The sequence below is a fragment of the Microcebus murinus genome, chromosome 10 (genome assembly GCF_040939455.1).
Source record: "Microcebus murinus isolate Inina chromosome 10, M.murinus_Inina_mat1.0, whole genome shotgun sequence".
NCBI lineage: Eukaryota > Metazoa > Chordata > Mammalia > Primates > Cheirogaleidae > Microcebus > Microcebus murinus.
Window position 1 is genome coordinate 93421606 of NC_134113.1, and position 19547 is coordinate 93441152.

General features: G+C 42.8%; 1 protein-coding gene across 1 annotated transcript; it reads right to left on the reverse strand.

Annotated features, from left to right (window-relative positions):
- Positions 1–2222: 2222 nt before the first annotated feature.
- APOBEC1 (apolipoprotein B mRNA editing enzyme catalytic subunit 1) lies at positions 2223–12711 on the reverse strand. The gene is made up of 5 exons (XM_012777627.2): positions 12613–12711; positions 7552–7579; positions 4969–5366; positions 4405–4523; positions 2223–2515 (listed from the first exon to the last, which is right to left on the reverse strand). The coding sequence occupies exons 1-5, from the start codon at positions 12626–12628 to the stop codon at positions 2366–2368; spliced, it is 711 nt and encodes a 236-aa protein (XP_012633081.1). The 5' UTR covers positions 12629–12711; the 3' UTR covers positions 2223–2365.
- Positions 12712–19547: the final 6836 nt, after the last annotated feature.

The window sequence follows — 19547 nt, forward strand, 5'->3', positions numbered from 1 at the left end:
TTTCACCTTCCCCTCAAATCTCCTAACCAAAGCCCAGATTCTTTATATATATATATAATTTTTTTAGTGTATTATGGGGGTACAAGTGTTAAGGTTACATATATTGCCCATGCCCCCCTACCCTCCAAAGCCCAAATTCTATAACTGTTTCTTTCTAACACCCTCTCCCTGAGACACCTCATGGCTCCCACAATATGTGTCCTTCCTCCCTGCAATGAGTAAGGAACCCAGGTGTGTTCCAGGCGGTCTTTGGCTGGAAAACATTGCTACACCTTAGTGCAAACCATGGACATCTCTTGCTTAGTCTATTGCAGTAGCCTACGGTGTTCTTATTCCACTTTACTAAGAATCACTCTGTGGTACAGTCAATGGTTATTTTTAAGATTTCATTAGACAGAAATACTGAGCCTGTTAATTATTCATTCATTCTGCCAAATATTTACTGACCAACTATACTATTAATATGTGCATAGCATTGTGACCAACATCAATGGGGAAATATGAAAAACTTTTTAAATTTATAAATGGACAAAGTCCCTGCTTTCAATAAGCTTTGACAATCCATGCACATGGAGAAAATACTAGATAGAATTTTTAAATGGAAGTGGGGGCAGGGTGTGGTGGCTCTCACCTGTAATCCCAGCACTCTGGGAGGCTGAGGCCAGAGGATCACTTGAGGTCAGGAGTTTGAGACCAGCCTGAGCAAGAGGGAGACCCTGCCTCTACCAAAAATAGAAAAAATTAGCCGGGCATGGTGGCACATGCCTGCAGTCCCAGCTATGCAGGAGGCTGAGGCAGGAGGCTCACTTGAGCCCAGGAGTTTCAGCTTGCAGTGAGCTATGATTATGCCACTGCACTCTACCCAGGACAACAGAGTGTGCTCAAAGATGTCATTAAATGATCCTAATATGTATGTGTTATAGGTTGGGCTGATACTCAGCCAGTACGACAGAGTGTGACCAGACTGGCTGTGTACTTGGTTGACACCTGTTCTGACTTAGGTGGCGCTCGGATGACGCTGCCCAGGCAGCTTCTGGAGGCTGCTGGCCTTCCTTGGCTCAGCCCCAATCTCTGTCTCCATCCTCCCCGGCCTTCTCCTGGTTGTGTCTGTGATGCTCGCCAGTTCTTGACCCTAAAAACACTCTTCCACACTATTGCAATGCTCCCCCTGCCCCGCTGCTGGCTCAGTGCAGATAATTCAGTAGAGGACTCGGAGGCCTGACTTTCCCACTCAGCTGGCAATAAACTGCAATGAGAGCAGGAAATAAATCTTTTTTGTGTTAAGCTACTCAAATTTTGGAGTTATTGTCATTATAACAATAAATCATCCTATAAATTCTGATGAATAAATCATTTATTAAATCTTATGATGTTCTAAATCAGAAACAAATAAAAATAAATGCTACTTTGTCCTTTGTTTCTCTCTAGCTGTGTTTTTATTTTTTTCATATTACGTTCACATTTATTATGTATTTATGACTGGGAAGCAAGCTTCAATATTTTAGGCAGCATCTAGCTGTGTTTTTAGAAATTGGCTCCATGTAATTTTTTGTCCTGAAAACACAGAGAGAGTCCCTACAGGGGACATCCTAGATGGCTTCCAGTGATTCTCATTTCCTGAGATTCAGGTCCTTGTGTGCAGTTCCCTCCTGCAGAGTCATGTCTGGCTTGTGTGACCAATATAATATTGCAGAAGAAATGGGATATTATTCCAAGACTAAGTCACTACAGGCCATGGAAATTTCTACTTTGGTCTCTCTTAGACCACTTGCCCTGTAGGGAGCCAGCTGCCATGTCATGAGGACTTTCAAGCAGGCCTGTGGAGAGCCCCATGTGGCAAGAAACTGAGACCTTCCCACAGCCAGGAACACCAACTTGGCAGCCATGTCAATGGGCTACCTGGGAAGCACATTTTTAGCCTCACCCAAGCCTTCAGATCACTACAAACCTGGCTGACATCTTTTTTTCCTTTTTCTTTTTTGAGACAGGGTCTCACTCTATTACCCAGGCTGGAGTGTGGTGGTGCAATGATAACTCACTGCAGCCTCGAATGCCTGGGCTCAAGCAATCCTCCCGCCTCAGCCTCCTGAGTAACTGGGACTACAGGCATGCACCACCACGCCTAACTCCTGCCTGATATCTTGACTGCAACCATATGGGGGACCCCAAGCAAGGAACAGACAGATAAGTTGCTCCTAAATTCCTGACTCACAGCAACTGTGAGAGATAATAAATATTTATTATTGTTTTAAGCTACAAAGTTTTGGGATAATTTGTGAACATTTCTAGATTCTTAATGGCATTCACTCTTTAGTGGATTGCAATTGTTCCTTCTTGAGACAGTCCGGGCAAGGAACCATTCTCTTCATCTCCAAGTCACAGAAGGCTGAATCAACCCTGTGGCTAAAAGGATGTGGGGCGGAATCGTTTGGTAATGGCAATTTTGAAGAGTAAGTCTGAAAAATGTAAGCTGATTTTGACGTTTTCTTGAAATCTTTAAACAGGGTGGAAGACTCTGGAATAAAAAAGGATTATATTTCATTCTTAGGATAAAAACTTTAATTAATACTATTATTACCACGAACATTTAAAATGTCAATTAGAAGACCACTGAACTACTTTCAAGAGACTCCAAATGAGACACCTGCATTTATTCAATAAGATGACAATATTCGAAATACTATAGAGCTTTGTGTGTTGTAATAACAACAATTATAATGATAAAATGGAATAAATAAAGGAATCCACATATATCTGAGACCACTTTACCCAAATTCCCATTTCCCACTTACTTCCCACAAAGAAAAAATTTTTTTTTTCTGGTAGAGATGGGGGTCTCACTATGCTGTCCAGGCTGGTCTTGAACTCTTGGCCTCAAGCAATCCTCCCACCTCAGGCTCCCAAAGTGCTGGGATTACAGGTGTGAGCCACCGTGCTTGGCCTTGAATTACTGTTTTAGGTCTTTTTTTTTTTGAGACAGAATCTCACTCTGTTGCTCGGGCTAGAGTGCCATGGTGTCAGCCTAGCTCACAGCAACCTCAAACTCCTGGGCTCAAGCAATCCTCCTGCCTCAGCCTCCCGAGTAGCTGGGACTACAGGCACGTGCCACCATGCCCGGCTAATTTTTTGTATATATGTTTAGTTGTCTAATTAATTTCTTTGTATTTTTAGTAGAGACGGGGTCTCCCTCTTGCTCAGGCTGGTTTTGAACTCCTGACCTTGAGCAATCCACCCTCCTCAGCCTCCCAGAGTGCTAGGATTACAGGCATGAGCCACCACGCCCAGCCCCCACAAAGAAATGTCCTTGTTCTCAAGTTTTCTTAAGATGGACCAACTAGTTAAATAACTCAATTTCAATATAAATGGCAAAAATATGATAAGAATATGTGCCAAAATCCTCAGGAAAGAATTTTGGCAGGGTGTGGTGGCTCATACCTGTAATCCTAGCACTCTGGGAGGCTGAGGTAGGAGGATCACTTGAAGTCAGGAGTTTGAGACCAGCCTCAGCAAGAGTGAGACCCTGTCTTTACTAAAAATAGAAAAAACTAGCTGGGCATGGTGGCACACGTCTGTAGTTCCAGCTACTCGGGAAGATGAAGCAAGAGGATTGCTTGAGCCCAGGAGTTTGAGGTTACTGTGAGCTAGGCTGATACTAGGGCATTCTAACCTGGGCAAAAGACTGTCTCAAAAAAAAAAAAAAAGATTGGCCGGGCGAGGTGGCTCACGCCTGTAATCCTAGCTCTTGGGAGTCCGAGGCGGGCGGATTGCTCAAGGTCAGGAGTTCAAAACCAGCCTGAGCAAGAGCGAGACCCCGTCTCTACTATAAATAGAAAGAAATTAATTGGCCAACTGATATATATATAAAAAAAAAATTAGCCGGGGATGGTGGCTCATGCCTGTAGTCCCAGCTACTCGGGAGGCTGAGGCAGAAGGATTGCTCGAGCCCAGGAGTTTGAGGTTGCTGTGAGCTAGGCTGACGCCACGGCACTCACTCTAGCCTGGACAACAAAGTGATACCCTGTCTCAACAAAAAAAAAAAAAAAAGATTGAGTGTGGTGGCTCATTCCCGTAACCCCTGTAACCCTAAAAATTTGGGAGGCCAAGGCAGGAGGATCACTTGAGGCCAGGAGGTTGAGACCAGCCTGGGCAACATAGTGAAAACCCATCTCAACACAAATTAAATAATAGCGGGGCATGATGGTGAGCACCTGTAGTCCCAGCTACTTGAGACGCTGAGCCAAGAGGATTGCTTGAGCCCAGAAGCTGTGGTGATGTGTGATTATGCCACTTCACTCCAGCCTGGGTGACAGAGTGAAACCCAGTCTCAATAAAAACCAAGAAACAAAAACTTTGAAGAAGGAACTTCTTTTTGCATTAGAATCTGTGCCCCTTAAAGTAACTTGCCAGGATTATGCAGTGCAGTTCCAGTGCATACAGCGTCGTCCACAGAGGTGGGTATGTTGGACAGGAAGCTTCTTTCCCAGGTGGGTAGTTGACAAAATTCCTCCAGCAGTGACAGTACTCTATGGAAACACAAATCTGGACCATTCAGTAAGCACGATGGTTAAATTACTTCGAGGGAGCCCCAACGTGAAGTGTACCACACATAAAACCTCTGACCTATTTGCTGCTGGGGGTGGCTAGGCTCCCTGCAAAGAATAAAGCAGCTCATCTGAAGATGGCTGAGAGGCCCCAGTGGCAAGACTGAAGAAAGGAGTTCTTATTTTCTTTTTTTTTTATTTTTTAAATTCTTTTGTCCTTTTTGTAAGGCACCTTGGCAATAGAAAGGAGTTGTTATTTTCGATACTTTCCTTGCCAGGAATTTCAGACCTAGGCCTTTCTCACATTATTCCAGACTTTCACTTCTGAGACTTCCGGTCTGAGATAACCAATCTTCTGGCCTACAAACAGCGGCTACCTCCACAGTCTCTCATGAACAATCGAGATTCTTAGTGTGCTGTTTTTTACCTGAGACTCTCATAACCTGGACAGTGACCCCGCTGTTGATGAGGTCCCTGAGTCCTTGCCGGTTTTGTTGATCCACGTGCCAAAACAGCCGTGCTACGTAGATGACCAGAGTCACCCTGGGGTGTTGGCTCAGAAATTCTCTAATAGCTTTGGAACATTCCCAACAGGGACTCCAGGACAAGAACCAGGTGATGGAGCAGCTGATGGGAGAGTCAGAATCTCTTTCTGAGGTAAATTTTTCTATAAAGTTTACTTCAGCGTGACTGGCAGTGTTTTTGCCTGTGTTTCTCCAGATCCTGTGGCTTGCGCCCCACTTGATTTCATAGAGCAGACAGGCCTCTTTGCGCAGTTCTCTGGGGTCAAAGAAGGCTTCAAATTCCCAGGGCTCAATTCTCCTCCTGGAATGTAAAAACACCCCACATTGTCATGCAGTCCTTAGGGGGACCTTAGGCATCATTTCCTAGTCCCCTCTTCTATCAGGCAGATCTGAAACATGACATCACAGACAACCTTTTTTCTCTTCTATGCCTCAGAGTTAGCTAGAATTATCAGATTTTCTCTTACGAACATAGTGAAGAGGTCTTTTTCCTAGTTGTGTTATCTGGTGACCACTCTCTAACACCATTGCATTTTAGTCTTGAATTCAGGCATAAGTGTGTCCTAGTTTCTCTTTTAAAGCTTTCCTCGTTAAATTCTAATCTCCTTATATTGTTGTTTTGTTTTTTAGACAAGGTCTTGTTATGTTGCCCAGGCTGGCCTTGAATTCCTAGGCTCAAAGATCCTCCTGCTTCAGTCTCCTGAGTAGCTGAGCTTACAGGCAGGTGCCACCACACCTGGCTATATCCTAATCTTTCTATTTCATACCCACAGCTACCATGTCCTAATTCTTATCTTTACTATTCCTCAATGATGGACTCTACCCAGAATTTTTTCTTTCTTTTCTTTTCTTTTCTTTTTCCTTTTCTTTTTCCTTTTCTTTTCTTGACAGAATCTCACTCTGTCACCCAGACTAGAGTACAGTGGTGTCATAACAGCTCACAGCAATGTCAAACTCCTGGGCTCAAGCAATCCTCCTACCTCAGCCTCCCAAGTAGCTGGGACTACAGGTGAGAGCAACCACACCTGGCTAATTTTTCTATTTTTAGTAGAGGCAGGGGTTTTGCTCTTTCTCAGGCTGATCTCAAACTCCTGACTTCAAGCAATCCTCCATTCTTGGCTTCCCAAAATGCTAGGATTATAAATGTAAGCCACCACACCTGGCTTTAACCATATTTTCTTAAGTGTTGAGACCTCAAATTGCCAACTAGATCCTACTGTCGAGTCTAAGAAAAGAGTAATTCAGCCTCAAGATTCTTCTACATTAGAATTCTGTATAGTAATTCCTCGTAAGAAAGAAATTCCGATGGCTGTCAATGGTATCTTTAGATTTAACACTATCCATGTCTGTGACTTGGGGGAAACAGGATTGTGCTGAGGACCCTTCTTTGTCATGTGGTTAAGTTATAAGCTTATTACTTCCTAACAGTTCCCGCTATCCCTAAAGTATCACATTCATTTATCACATAGCTCAATCCTTCCACCTATCATGAGATAATTTATTCCTTAACATGATCTCCCCATTATAATATGTCTGGAAAATGGGCAGATAGTCTGAAAAGAACAAAGTCACAAAATGAGTTCCCCAGACATTGCACTAATGGCTATCAAAACATGTGATTTAGGCCAGGCAAGGTGGCTCACGCCTGTAATCCTAGCACTCTGAGAGGCTGAGGAGGGCGGATTTCTCAAGGTCAGGAGTTCGAAACCAGCCTGAGAAAGAGCGAGATCCCATCTCTACTATAAATAGAAATAAATTAATTGGCCAACTAATATTTATAGGAAACATCAGCCAGGCATAGTGGCACATGCCTGTAGTCCCAGCTACTCGGGAGGCTGAGGCAGCAGGATCGCTTGAGCCCAGGAGTTTGAGGTTGCTGTGAGCTAGGCTGACGCCACGGCACTCATTCTAGTCTGGGCAACAAAGCGAGACTCTGTCTCTCAAAAAAAAAAAAAAAAAAAAATAGAGTCTAGATAGTCTTCTAAGAAGATAAGCAGGGTGACTAATTATTCAACAGCTCTTCTCTATTAAAAAAAAAAAAAAAAGAGAGATGGAACTTTCCAGGGAAAAAAGAACAATGAAATCTTGAGTTTCATTTATAAAAAAAAAAGAAATCCATGTGATTTAAAGAGAGAAGAAGAATAGTAAAACTGTAACAGATTAAAGCTAGAAGGTAATTTATTTAAAACAGAAACCAAAGAACATAAGAGCAAAGATAGAGAAAGCAATAATCACAGAGAATGAAGTTGGAAAAGGCAAAAAGAAGGCAAGAATGGAACCATGCCAAAAGGAACAATAAAGCAAGCTGTAGTCCTGCTGCTCGCAAAGATGCATTTGGTCTTGACTTGGCTCGAGAGAGAGAAAACAAAGCAACAAAGTGCAACCCAACATAATTAACAGGCCAGATACCACAATGGCTCAAGAGAGAAAACAAAGCATTTAGTCTTGACTGAGTTCAGTGTGCGCTGTGATGGTTTCATTCTTACTTCAGAGTGGGGTCACCGGCTGAAGGACCTGTTGACCAAGAGATGATTACGTCAAATAACAGCCAAATGCCAGTTGAGTTGCTAAGAAAAAGTGCTCTATTCTTCCAAACCTGCAAATCGTGCCAGAAAATGGAATCAGAAGACTCTCTCCTGGATTAATTGTATTGAACGAGCTCATTTTTGCCAGAGCAAAGCAAGATTTTTAAGGGCTCTGCTGAAATCTGTTTGCCCAGACACCCAATCCCAAACCAGGTAATCCTCCCCAAGGCCCCAACAGACATGATTAAGTGCAATGGGAAGTCACCTCTCAGAGGCTCCTACGTGTAATTTCTATGTGACCTCATAGTCTCCTGTACTTCCTTCATCAGAGCAATTATCATGCTGTGTCATGATTGCCTATTTGCATGACTGTAGTAACACTAAGTCGTAAATTATATGAGATATGGATTGTGTATATCTTGTTCCAGATACTATCACACTGCCCAAAATAGATAGATATTTAATTTATTGAATAAATGATTGAATGACCTTCACTACTATCCAGTACAAACATATTTCCCCTTCCTTATTTTTCTACCTTATTTAACCTCTCTCTTTTTTGCTTATGCCTTCGACCTTGTGATCAAACTCAATAGCAGTAGCATCTTTATTTATTTCACAACCCATTTAACCATGTTTTTTATTTTTAATTCTTTTATTTTTTTATTTTTTTTATTTTTATTTTTTTATTTTAGTGTATTATGGGGGTACAAGTGTTAAGGTTACATATATTGCCCATGCCCCCCTTCCCCCTCGAGTAAGAACTTCAAGTGTGTCCATCCACAACCCATTCAACCATTAAAATATTTTTGTCACCTAATTCAGAAATAACAAAACTCTAATGCAACAAGTCCAGGAAATGTAATCATTAAGGTCTAAGAAATAGTAATTCAAGGCCGAGCACAGTGGCTCATGCCTGTAATCCCAGCACTTTGGAAGGCTGAGGTGGGAGGATTGCTTGAGGCCAAGAGTTCAAGATCAGCCTGGGCAACATAGTGAGACCCCCGTCTCTACCAAAGAAAAAAAAAATTAGCTGGGCATGGCAGTGGACTTGTAGTCACAGCTACTCAGGAGGCTGAGGCAGGAAGATGGCTTGAGCTCAGGAGTTCAAGGTTACAATGAGCTATGATTGTGCCACTGCACTCTAGCCTGAGCAACAGAGTGAGGCTCTGTCTCTCTTAAAAAAAAAAAAAAAAAGGAAAAGAAATAGTATATATGTCTGATGCCAAAGTTCCAAAGTTCTTTTCACTTATACCAGATGGTCTCCTCATAAAAGAGTAAATTTTAGAAGATTAATTTTACCATATCAACAATTTAAAATCTTATTTTGTAAGAAGTTAAATTATGAAGAATAAAGTTGATAGTAAACAAATATAGTATGTTCAACTTCAGATATTTATTTAGGAATAAGTAGAAAAATAATCCAAAGAAAAATTGGCTAGTGTTAAAAAAATAGAACTGAAGAAAAAGACAGTAAAAAGAAAGGAAAAAAAAAAGGCACCAGTTGAATGCCATTTGTTGTCCCTGTGCTCAATCGGAAAGTGAAAGTCTAGTACTTCATGTAATCTGGATCCCTGAAGCATAAAACAGTTTGCATACATGGGGAAGGAACCAACTTTAGCGTTAGATCAATCACCAAGAAAACATTGCAGGGTGCCAAAGTAGCCCGGATTACAATGGCTTCCCGTGTGATGAGCTGGAAATCCAGGAGGTGCACGTTATGGCATGACGGAGGCCTGATCCGGGCATAGAGATGGGCAGCTTCGGGGGAATAGGGATTGGTGTGCAGTAATTTGGAAAACAGAAAAAGGAAAAGGTGTTGATGGACTTTGATTTTTGTCTGAAAACACAAAAGGAAGCATGTGTATTTGAGGATTTATATACTGCAGTCCTGTGACTCCTGTGGATGGCACTGGTCACATCACCATCCACTATCCCTGGTTATGAAATCGTGCCTCACCTGGCAGACTGACTAATCAGCATCACTACCTGGGCAAGAGCCTGGACTGGAAAGAACAGAGGCCCCGGGTTTGGGGTGATGTAGGCAGCACTTTGCTCAGATGCTCTCCCGGGCCTCACCGTGCGTGGAGGGTGGACCCCATCCCCCAGAGGGGGCAGCAGACATCAACAATTCCCTTCATTTGGACTCTCAAAGGGTCTTATGAGCTTAAGAGATCCGTGAGCATTAGTGCAGTCTGAGGAAGCAACATAGTGTTGCAATCAACACTCTTAAGCTCTAGAAACAGAAAGCAAATGGGCTATAATCCCAATTAGCCAATTACTCTCTCAAACACATTTGGCAAGTTCCCTAACCTCTCTAAACCTCGGTTTCCTAATCTGTCAAATGCAGACACTAAGAACACAATGATATAAAACATTTGCATGGTGCCTGACACAGCATATGCTTAATAAACAATAAGCACTATTATTATTGCATCAGAATCCTAGAGTGTAGGAAAGATGCCTGTTTTATGTTTATTGCAATAGCAAAAACATCACAACATTAAATGTCAAGTTGAGAGTCTTGAGGAATTGGTCTTCTCTCTGCCAATCCCTAGGTGAGAGCCTTCTCTGTAAGAATGCTTTTCTTTCTTATGTCTACTACCGTGTTTCCCCGAAAATAAGACAGGGTCTTATATTTATTTTTCTCAATAAGACACCCTAGGGCTTATTTTCAGGGAATGTGTTATTTTTGTTTAAGTACGGTACAACAATCTACATTTATCCAAATATAGTTAAGTCGTCTTCTTCTGGAACATCATCATAACTCTCCAAACCCTGAATTCCATCCTGAATTTCTTGCGACTCTATTTCCTTAAGAACCATTGGCCCCAGTCTCTCATGTCAAGCAATAGAGCTCTCATGGGGCAGATGAGAAGGGCTGCTCGTCTTCTTTACTGCTCTGCGACGAAATGCATGGGTTGTGCAGATGCGCTGCGTAGCTGTGCCCAGCACTAGGTCTTATTTTCGGGGTAGGCCTTATATTGCGCAAATGCTTAGAAATCCTGCTAGGGCTTATTTTATGGGTAGGTCTTATTTTCGGGGAAACACGGTATTTGGTTTGCCACACATATGCCTATGAATTTTTAGTTTGGGTTGCAAAAAAATGCTCACTCGGTGTCCTAGCATACTGTGTACATATAAGCGTGTGTGTGTGTAAATATTTAACAGAGGAAAAGGGGAAGCAATGATACTTATAACATAAACATCTAAATTTGGCATCCCAGCCAGGATCATTTGAACTAACTGCATTTTGTACTAAGTCACTACTATTGAATGGAGCCTAGAATATATGTATCCTCACCATCAGTGTCAAATTGTTAGCTAAACGGTTAGGTACATGATATAGAACTCAAGTTGAACTGGTCTGTTGGAGTGTATCTCCAAAATCAGAAGAACATTTTGAAATGAATCTGAGGCTTTTACTGCTTTTAAAGCTAGAGAGAGGTAGATGGTACACTTTTTGATATTTTATTTTTCATATAGATAGCCAGCCATATGCCACGATGGGTGCTTTCTACAATAAGTAGGTCTGAGCCATTCACGTGAAATGTAACTGAGCAAGGGTTCTGGAAAATTGAATGGAAGCCAGCATCTAGAGCTACTAAATTCCTAAAACAATTTGCCATCAATAAAAACCACAAAACAAACAAACAAACAAAACATACACAGTAAAAAGCATTTCCTGGAAGAGAATTGAGATCTGTGACAAAAATGCATGGATTGACCAAAAGTCCCTAACTTGCTCCTTTTTCTGAAATAGAATCCCCTGGAGATTGGGTTTTTATTGGTGATTTGATAGATGATTAAATAGGTCTTAGAGTCCTTGGGTACAGGCACATTCTTCTCCAGATCCAGGGTACATTTTGAGCAGGGGAATGCAAGAATTGGAAACTGAAGTTTTTTATTTATTTTTTTTTATTTTTAAGAGACAGGGTCTCGTTCTGTCATCCAGGTTGGAGTGCTGGAGTGCAATGGCATGATCATAGCTCATTGCAGCCTAGAACTCCTGGGCTCAAGCAATCCTCCTGCCTCAGCCTCCCGAGTAGCTACTACAGGCATGCGCCACCATGCCCAGCTAATTTTTTCTATATATATATATATTTTTTTATTTCAGCATATTATATATATTTTTAGTTGTCCGGCTAATTTCTTTCTATTTTTAGTAGAGACAGGGGTCTCAATTTTGCTCAAGCTGGTTTCAAACTCCTGACCTTGAGCGATCCTCCCGCCTTGGCCTCCCAGAGTACAAAGCACTATTTCAGTGACATCTCTATGCTATTCAGAAACTCTCCGAAGACTTTCTCTCTACCAAAAAGATAAACCTCCATTCCTTTAGCCTAGCGTTCAGAGCCCTCTATAATATCACTTCACATTTGCTTTCTAGTCTTACTGCAGATTGTTTCCATAAATTCTTCTCTAGCCTAACCATTATATTCCAAAAACAGGTCTCTGTAAATTCTCTCAAATCTGTTTGTCAATAGGATTCTATCAACCTGGAATCTCCTCCTCCTCTTGGCCAATCTAAATTCTACTTTTCTTTTAGGATTCTGCTCAAATCTCACCTCAGCTGAAATCATTTACTTACACATCCTGATGTGTTCTCCCTCTCTTGTGAATCTTGCTAAATAACCAAATAATTGCACATTAATTTATCAGTTAATCATTGTCAATTCATTTTCTAGTTAATAAGTTGCCCTCGTGCTATGACTTCTGCTCTTATCTTAAACTGTTATTGAAACAGTTGTATTTTTACTTAACTTTTTGTTATGGTGAAACAAGCACTGATTCAGTGTCATTTGGCCCAAATCACTTGGAGATATAAATATTTCATAATAATGATAAATCTTATTTAAAAATAATATATTAGTCAATGATAGGAAAATTGGAAAATACTAAGGACACAAGCATGAACAGGACACACACACACACACACACACACACACACACACACACACACACATGATTTTTGATTCGCTGTTCAAGAATACAGGGTTTGCCAGCCCCTGAGATCTATTTTACCTTTCTCAGAAGTCATGGCGCCCTGTCTCTGGACTCCTTCTCCTGAAACTGTCTGTTGTGCTGATCGCTCCTGCCAGCAACGTGCCTGGACTCTGTTCCTTCAGGTGTGCCCACTGCCACCTGCTTGGACTGAGGATGACGCATTCCTGAGTCTCAGGTATTTACTGTGTCTGGTCTATGCAGCAGGTGGCAGACTAAGAGGGAAGTTAGCCTTGGAATGTGAGTCTTTAGTGACCAGGAAGCCTACGAAGCAGATAACACCCACCCTATAGACTAGACCCCTGGGGATGCCAAGTTCCAAAGTTCTTCTCTGATGACATCTGAATTTAGTGACCTTTCTCTTTCCTTTAAAATAAGGTTAAGGCAAGACGGACACCGCATTGGTTAATGGAGAGAAGAGAGGAAGAACAAAGTTAAGAGAGAGCTTGTTACTATAACCTGAAAGTTTTTATGTTATATGGTGGGGACACTGTGGCCTTGGCCTTCAGCTACTACTTATCTATTTCTCACTTCGCTCTTTGCTATAAATCCCACTTGGAAAAGGGAGGGGCACTGTTAGATGCCAAATCAGAAGGACCTTGGCCTCTGAGTCAGGTGACTAGCATACAGGTCTTTGCGGCTCTCTCTCCTCCTTGAAGCTAAGGTTAAGTGTGTAGACAAGACCACTTCTGCTTTTTTATCCTTCTCGAAAAAGTGATTGCTAAACTTCCCTATTGCCATTGCCTTCTGCTGCCTGAACCCTGGTCGAAATTCAAGCCACACATTTCTCTGAGTCTCAGCACCTACTCCCGGAATTGAGGTCACTCCCTCAAGACCTAAGTCTCCCTGTAGGGTCTCCAGTCTAGAGCTCCTGAACTTTAAATGTCAAGGCCCCATGAACCTTAAACCTGAGCCCTAAACAAAAGGCTTTATGTGGAGATGAAAGTCAGCCTCCACACGATGAAGCAGTTGTTCGGACAACGGCCGATGAGTGTTTTGAAGAAGGGACAGATATCCCACATCATAAATTAAGGTCCTTCAGAGACCAAGTTTTTTCAAGTTAGGCAAGTGTAGAATAACGGTAGACTAAAGGTAGAGTTCCAGCAAGTGGCCAGCGATTGACCAGGGAAAGAACCCAGCGGCACACAGAGGGTTGGAGAATCAGCTTTTATTTCGCCGGCGGGCTCAGGGGGGCAGGCCACCAAATTCTGAGCATCGCTTCCTTATTTCTCTCCAGTCTTATACATTTCTTGGGTCACACGCAACCAATCAACTATGCAAAATTATCCAGTTCACAGTGGGATTAGGCTGGGCGCGGTGGCTCACGCCTGTAATCCTAGCTCTCTGGGAGGCCAAGGCTGGCAGATTGCTCAAGGTCAGGAGTTTGAAACCAGCCTGAGCAAGAGGGAGACCCATCTCTACTATAAATAGAAAGAAATTAATTGGACAACTAATACATATAGGAAACATTAGCCGGGCATGGTGGTGCATGCCTGTAGTCCCAGCTACTTGGGAGGCTGAGGCAGGAGGATCGCTTGAGCCCAGGAGTTTGAGGTTGCTGTGACCGAGGCTGACGCCACGGCACTCACTCTGGCCTGGGCAACAAAGTGAGACTCTGTCTCAGAAAAAAAAAACAAAAACCAAACACACAGTGGGATTAGTAGGATCAGCCGTAAGCTTCACATGTATCCAATCAGCAGTGCATTTTGCCTGGGTGGGGGCTTTTCCCAATCAGTAGGATAACATCCCTCCAAAATATCCATGCTCTAACCCCTGGAATCTATAAATATGTTACCTTACGTGGCAAAAGGGCCTTTGCAGACATGATTAAGGATCTTGAGATGGGGAGAGGATCCCGGATTATCCAGCCGTGCCCAATAAATCACAGGGTCCTTACAAGAGGGAGGTAGAAGAGTCAGAGTTGGGATCAGAGATGGAGGTAGAAAGATAGTAGCAGAGATCTGAGAGACGTGATTGCTGGCTCAAAGGGGGCCACAATTCAGGGAATGAGGAAAGCCTCTAGGAACTGGAAATGGCAAGGGAACTATTTCTCTCCTGGAGACTCCAAAAGAAATGCTACCCTGATGACACCTTGATGTTAGCCCTGTGAGACCCATTTTGCACTTGTGACCTCCAGGACTGCAAGATAATTTGTGTTGTTTTATGCCGGGAAATTCCCCAGCCTACAGGGTCCAAGACAAGGCATTGCACAGGTATAACAAACGAGACAGCCCAGGCGTGGTGGCTCACGCCTGTAATCCTAGCACTCTGGGAGGCCCAAGCAGGCTGATCGCTCAAGGCCAGGAGTTCGAAACCAGCCTGAGCAAGAGCAAGACCCCATCTCTACTATAAATAGAAAGAAATTAATTGACCAACTAAAACATGTATATAAAAAATTAGCCGGGCATGGTGGTGCATGCCTGTAGTCCCAGCTACTCGGGAGGCTGAGGCAGAAGGATCGCTTGAGCCCAGGAGTTTGAGGTTGCTGTGAGCTAGGCTGAAGCCACAGCACTCTAGCCTGGGCAACAGAGTGAGACTCTGTTTCAGAAAAAAATATAAATAAATAAATAAATAAATAAATAAAAGAAACGGGACAATAGAAGAGAAAGAGTGGAGTCAGGGAACTCAAGGCTTTCCAGACCAAGAGTCTTGAGAATAATTCCTCACTCATATTTATTCATCCCAAGAACAAATGATCATTTAAATCATATAAACTTGTTCTAAAGACATCCCATAGACAAACAATGTTCTATAGATTTCCATAATGATTATATATCCTAAAGATATCCCACAGGCAAACTTTAAAGATTGTTATAAAGATTAAGATATTTAGGTACACAGTAATCTCAGCAAAGCTATTTCTAGCCTAAAGCTAAACAAGAACATCAATTTATGGAAGAGGAAAAGGGGGAAAAAAAAAAGATTAAGAACATCAATTTGGGATTGCAGCCAGGCTCGTTTTCCAGCAGCGTGGGCGTTCCTGATTGCAGTCCTGGAGCAGTTTTCCACCCCGGGAGAGAAACTGTTTTCAGTTCCTCCTGCCCGTGGAATGTCCTTATCATTTGGGAAATGGCCACGCCTATGCAGACTGTCACATCCACTGAGGTTCTTGTGCCAGCAATATCCCTAGGTCACCCCAACATTTCTAAGCTACCCCAACAGTTTCATACCATTAATTGTGTGCTAATTTTTTTTTTTTTTTGAGACAGAGTCTCACTTTGTTGCCCAGGCTAGAGTGGGTGCCATGGCGTCAGCCTAGCTCACAGCAACCTCAGACTCCTGGGTTGCTCAAGCAATTCTGCTGCCTCAGCCTCCCGAGTAGCTGGGACTACAGGCACAAGCCACCATGCCCGGCTAATTTTTTTCCCTCTATATATTAGTTGGCCAATTAATTTCTTTCTATTTATAGTAGAGATGGGTCTTGCTCTTGCTCAGGCTGGTTTCGAACTCCTGACCTTGAGCAATCCACTTGCCTTGGCCTCCCAGAGTGCTAGGATTACAGGCGTGAGCCACCACGCCCAGCCTCTATAGATTAGTTTTGATGGTTCTGGAATTTATTTTTTATTTTATTTTATTTTTTTTTGAGACAGAGTCTCACTTTTGTTGCCCAGGCTAGAGTGAGTGCCATGGCGTCAGCCTAGCTCACAGCAACCTCAAACTCCTGGGCTCAAACGATCCTCCTGCCTCAGCCTCCCAAGTAGCTGGGACTACAGGCATGTGCCACCATGCCCGGCTAGTTTTTTGTATATATATTTTTAGTTGGTCAATTAATTTCTTTCTATTTTTAGTAGAGACGGGGTCTCGCTCAGGATGGTTTCGAACTCCCAACCTCGAGCAATCCGCCCGCCTCGGCCTCCCAGAGTGCTAGGATTACAGGCGTGAGCCACCGCGCCCGGCCGGTTCTGGAATTTAATACAAATGGACTCATGCAATGTGCTTTTGTGTTTTCTTTTCTTTTTTTTCTTTTTTTTGAGACAGAGTCTCGCTTTGTTGCCCAGGCTAGAGTGAGTGCCATGGCATCATGCCTAGCTCACAGCAACCTCAGGCTCCTGGGCTCAAGAAATCCTTCTGCCTCAGCCTCCCGAGGAGCTGGGACTACAGGCATATGCCACCATGCCCGGCTAATTTTTTATATTTATACATATGTATTTTTAGTTGTCCAGCTAATTTCTTTCTATTTTTTAGTAGAGACAGGCTCTCGCTCTTGCTCAGGCTGGTTTTGAACTCCTGACCTCAAGCAATCCACCCACCTTGGCTTCCCAGAGTGCTAGGATTACAGGCGTGAGCCACAGCGCCCAGCCTTGTGTTTTCTTCTTTTGCTCAGCTCTTCTATAACATGGATCCACAGATTACGTGTATTGTTGTGGCAAGTGACAAGCGATTGACCAGGGAAAGAACCGAGCGGCACACAGAGGGTTGGAGAATCAGCTTTTATTTCGCCGGCGGGCTCAGAGGGGCATGCCACCAAATTCTGAGCACGGCTTCCTTATTTTTCCCCAGGCTTATACATTTACACAACCAATCAACTATTATCTAATTAGTAGGATCAGCTGTAAGCTCTCCATGTAGTGGATTTTGCCTCAGGGCCCTCGGGTAGGGGCTTTTCCCTATCATCAGTGGGATCAGCCGGAAGCTTCACAGGAATCCCATCAGCAGGGCCCTCTGGCGGGGTTTTTCCCTGTCATTAGTGGGATAAGCTTCACATGCATCCAATCAGCAGCGAGTGCAGCCTTGGGCCCGGCGTGGGGGTTTTTTCCCTAATAGTATCAGTAGTTCGTTTCTTTTTGTTGCTGAATAGTATTCCATTATATGGTATGCTACAATTTTTTATTCATTATTATTGATGCACTTAGGGTTATTCCCAATTTTAGGCTTTTCTGAATAAAGCTGCTATGAATACTTGTGTACAATTCTTTGTGTAAACATACATTTCTTTTTCTTTCTCTTGCGTAAATACTTGAGAGTAGAATTGCCAGATCATATAGGTAAGTTAGGTAAGTGTACATTTAACACTTAAGAAAATGCTACAGGAAGCAGGCCCTTACTAGACACCAATGAGCCTTCTGGCACCTTGACCTTGGACTTCTTAGCTTCCAGAACTATAAGAAATAAATGTTTGCTGTTTAAGCAAAAAAAAAAAAAAAATGCCAAATTGTTATACCGGTACATTTTCTTTTCTTTCTATTTTTTTTTTTTTTTTTTTTGAGACAACCTCTCACTCTGTTGCCTGGGCTAGAGTGCCGTGGAGTGAGCCTAGCTCACAGCAACCTCAAACTCCTGGGCTCAAGTAATCTTCCTGCCTCAGCCTCCTGAGTAGCTGGGACTACAGGCATGCGCCACCATGCCCGGCTAATTTTTTCTATATATTTTTAGTTGACCAATTAATTTCTACTTTTAGTAGAGACGGGGTCTCGCTCTTGCTCAGGCTGGTTTCGAACTCCTTACCTTGAGCAATCTGCCCGCCGCCTGCCTCGGGCTCCCAGAGTGCTAGGATTACAGGCGTGAGCCACCGCACCTGGCCTATACCAGTACATTTTCACCAGAAGTATATGAATATTCCAGTTGCTATATGTCCTCATCAGCACTTAGTAATGTCAGCTCCTTTAGTTACAATCATTTTTGTGGTCTGTGGTAGTATCTCACTGAGATTTTTTTTTTTTTTTTTTAGACAGAGCCTCGCTTTGTTGCCCAGGCTAGAGTGAGTGCTGTGGTGTCAGCCTAGCTCACAGCAACCTCAAACTCCTGGGCTCAAGCAATCCTCCTACCTCAGCCTCCCGAGTAGCTGGGACTACAGGCATGCACCACCATGCCCGGCTAATTTTTTCTATATATATTAGTTGGCCAATTAATTTCTTTCTATTTATAGTAGAGACGGGTCTCACTCTTGCTCAGGCTGGTTTCAAACTCCTGACCTCGAGCAATCTGCCTGCCTCGGCCTCCCAGAGTACTAGGATTACAGGCGTGAGCCACCACCACGCCCGGCCTCACTGAGATTTTAATTTGCATTTTCCCAATGGTTAATGATGTTGAACATCTTTTCACTGGGCTTAATAGTTATTTATTAATACATATGTTTTATCTGATGCCTGTTCAATTCGTCCACTTTAAAATTGGGTTGTTTGTCTCCTTACTGAGTTGTAAAAGTTCTTTATATATTTATATACTTTATAAATATATTTATATATACAAGTCCTTTACTGTATCTGTATACCAATGCTCCTTGACTTGAGATGGGGTTATGTCTCCATAAACATAAGTTGAAAATATCCCAAGTCAAAAATGCATTTAATACAGCTAACCTACCAAGGGTCATAGCCTACCCTAGCTTACCTTAAACATGCTCAAAACACTTACATTAGGCAGGGCGAGGTGGCTCACACCTGTAATCCTAGCACTCTGGGAGGCCGAGGTGGGTGGATCGCTCAAGGTCAGGAGTTCGAAACCAGCTTGAGCAAGACACCACTTCTACTAAAAATAGAAAGAAACTAATTGACCAACTAAAAATACATAGAGAAAAAATTAGCCGGGCATGGCAGTACAAGCCTGTAGTCCCAGCTACTCGGGAGGCTGAGGCAGTAGGATCGCTTGAGCCCAGGAGTGTGAGGTTGCTGTGAGCTAGGCTGACGCCACGGCACTCACTCTAGCCTGGGCAACAGAGTGAGACTCTGTCTCAAAAAGAAAAAAACAAAAAAACCCCCACTTACATTAGCCTATAGTTAGGCAAAATCATTTAGCATAAAGCCTATTTTCTAATAAAGTGCTGGATGCCTCATGTAATTTGTTGACTACTATGCTGAAAGTGAAAAACAGAATGGTCGTAATGGTACTTGAAGTATGGGTTCTACGGAATGCAGATTGCTTTAGCACCATTGTCAAGTTGAACAGCTGTAAGTTGTATCATCATTAAGTTGGAAACCATCTGTGTATGTCTCCCTAAGTCGCTAGTTTGATGGTGT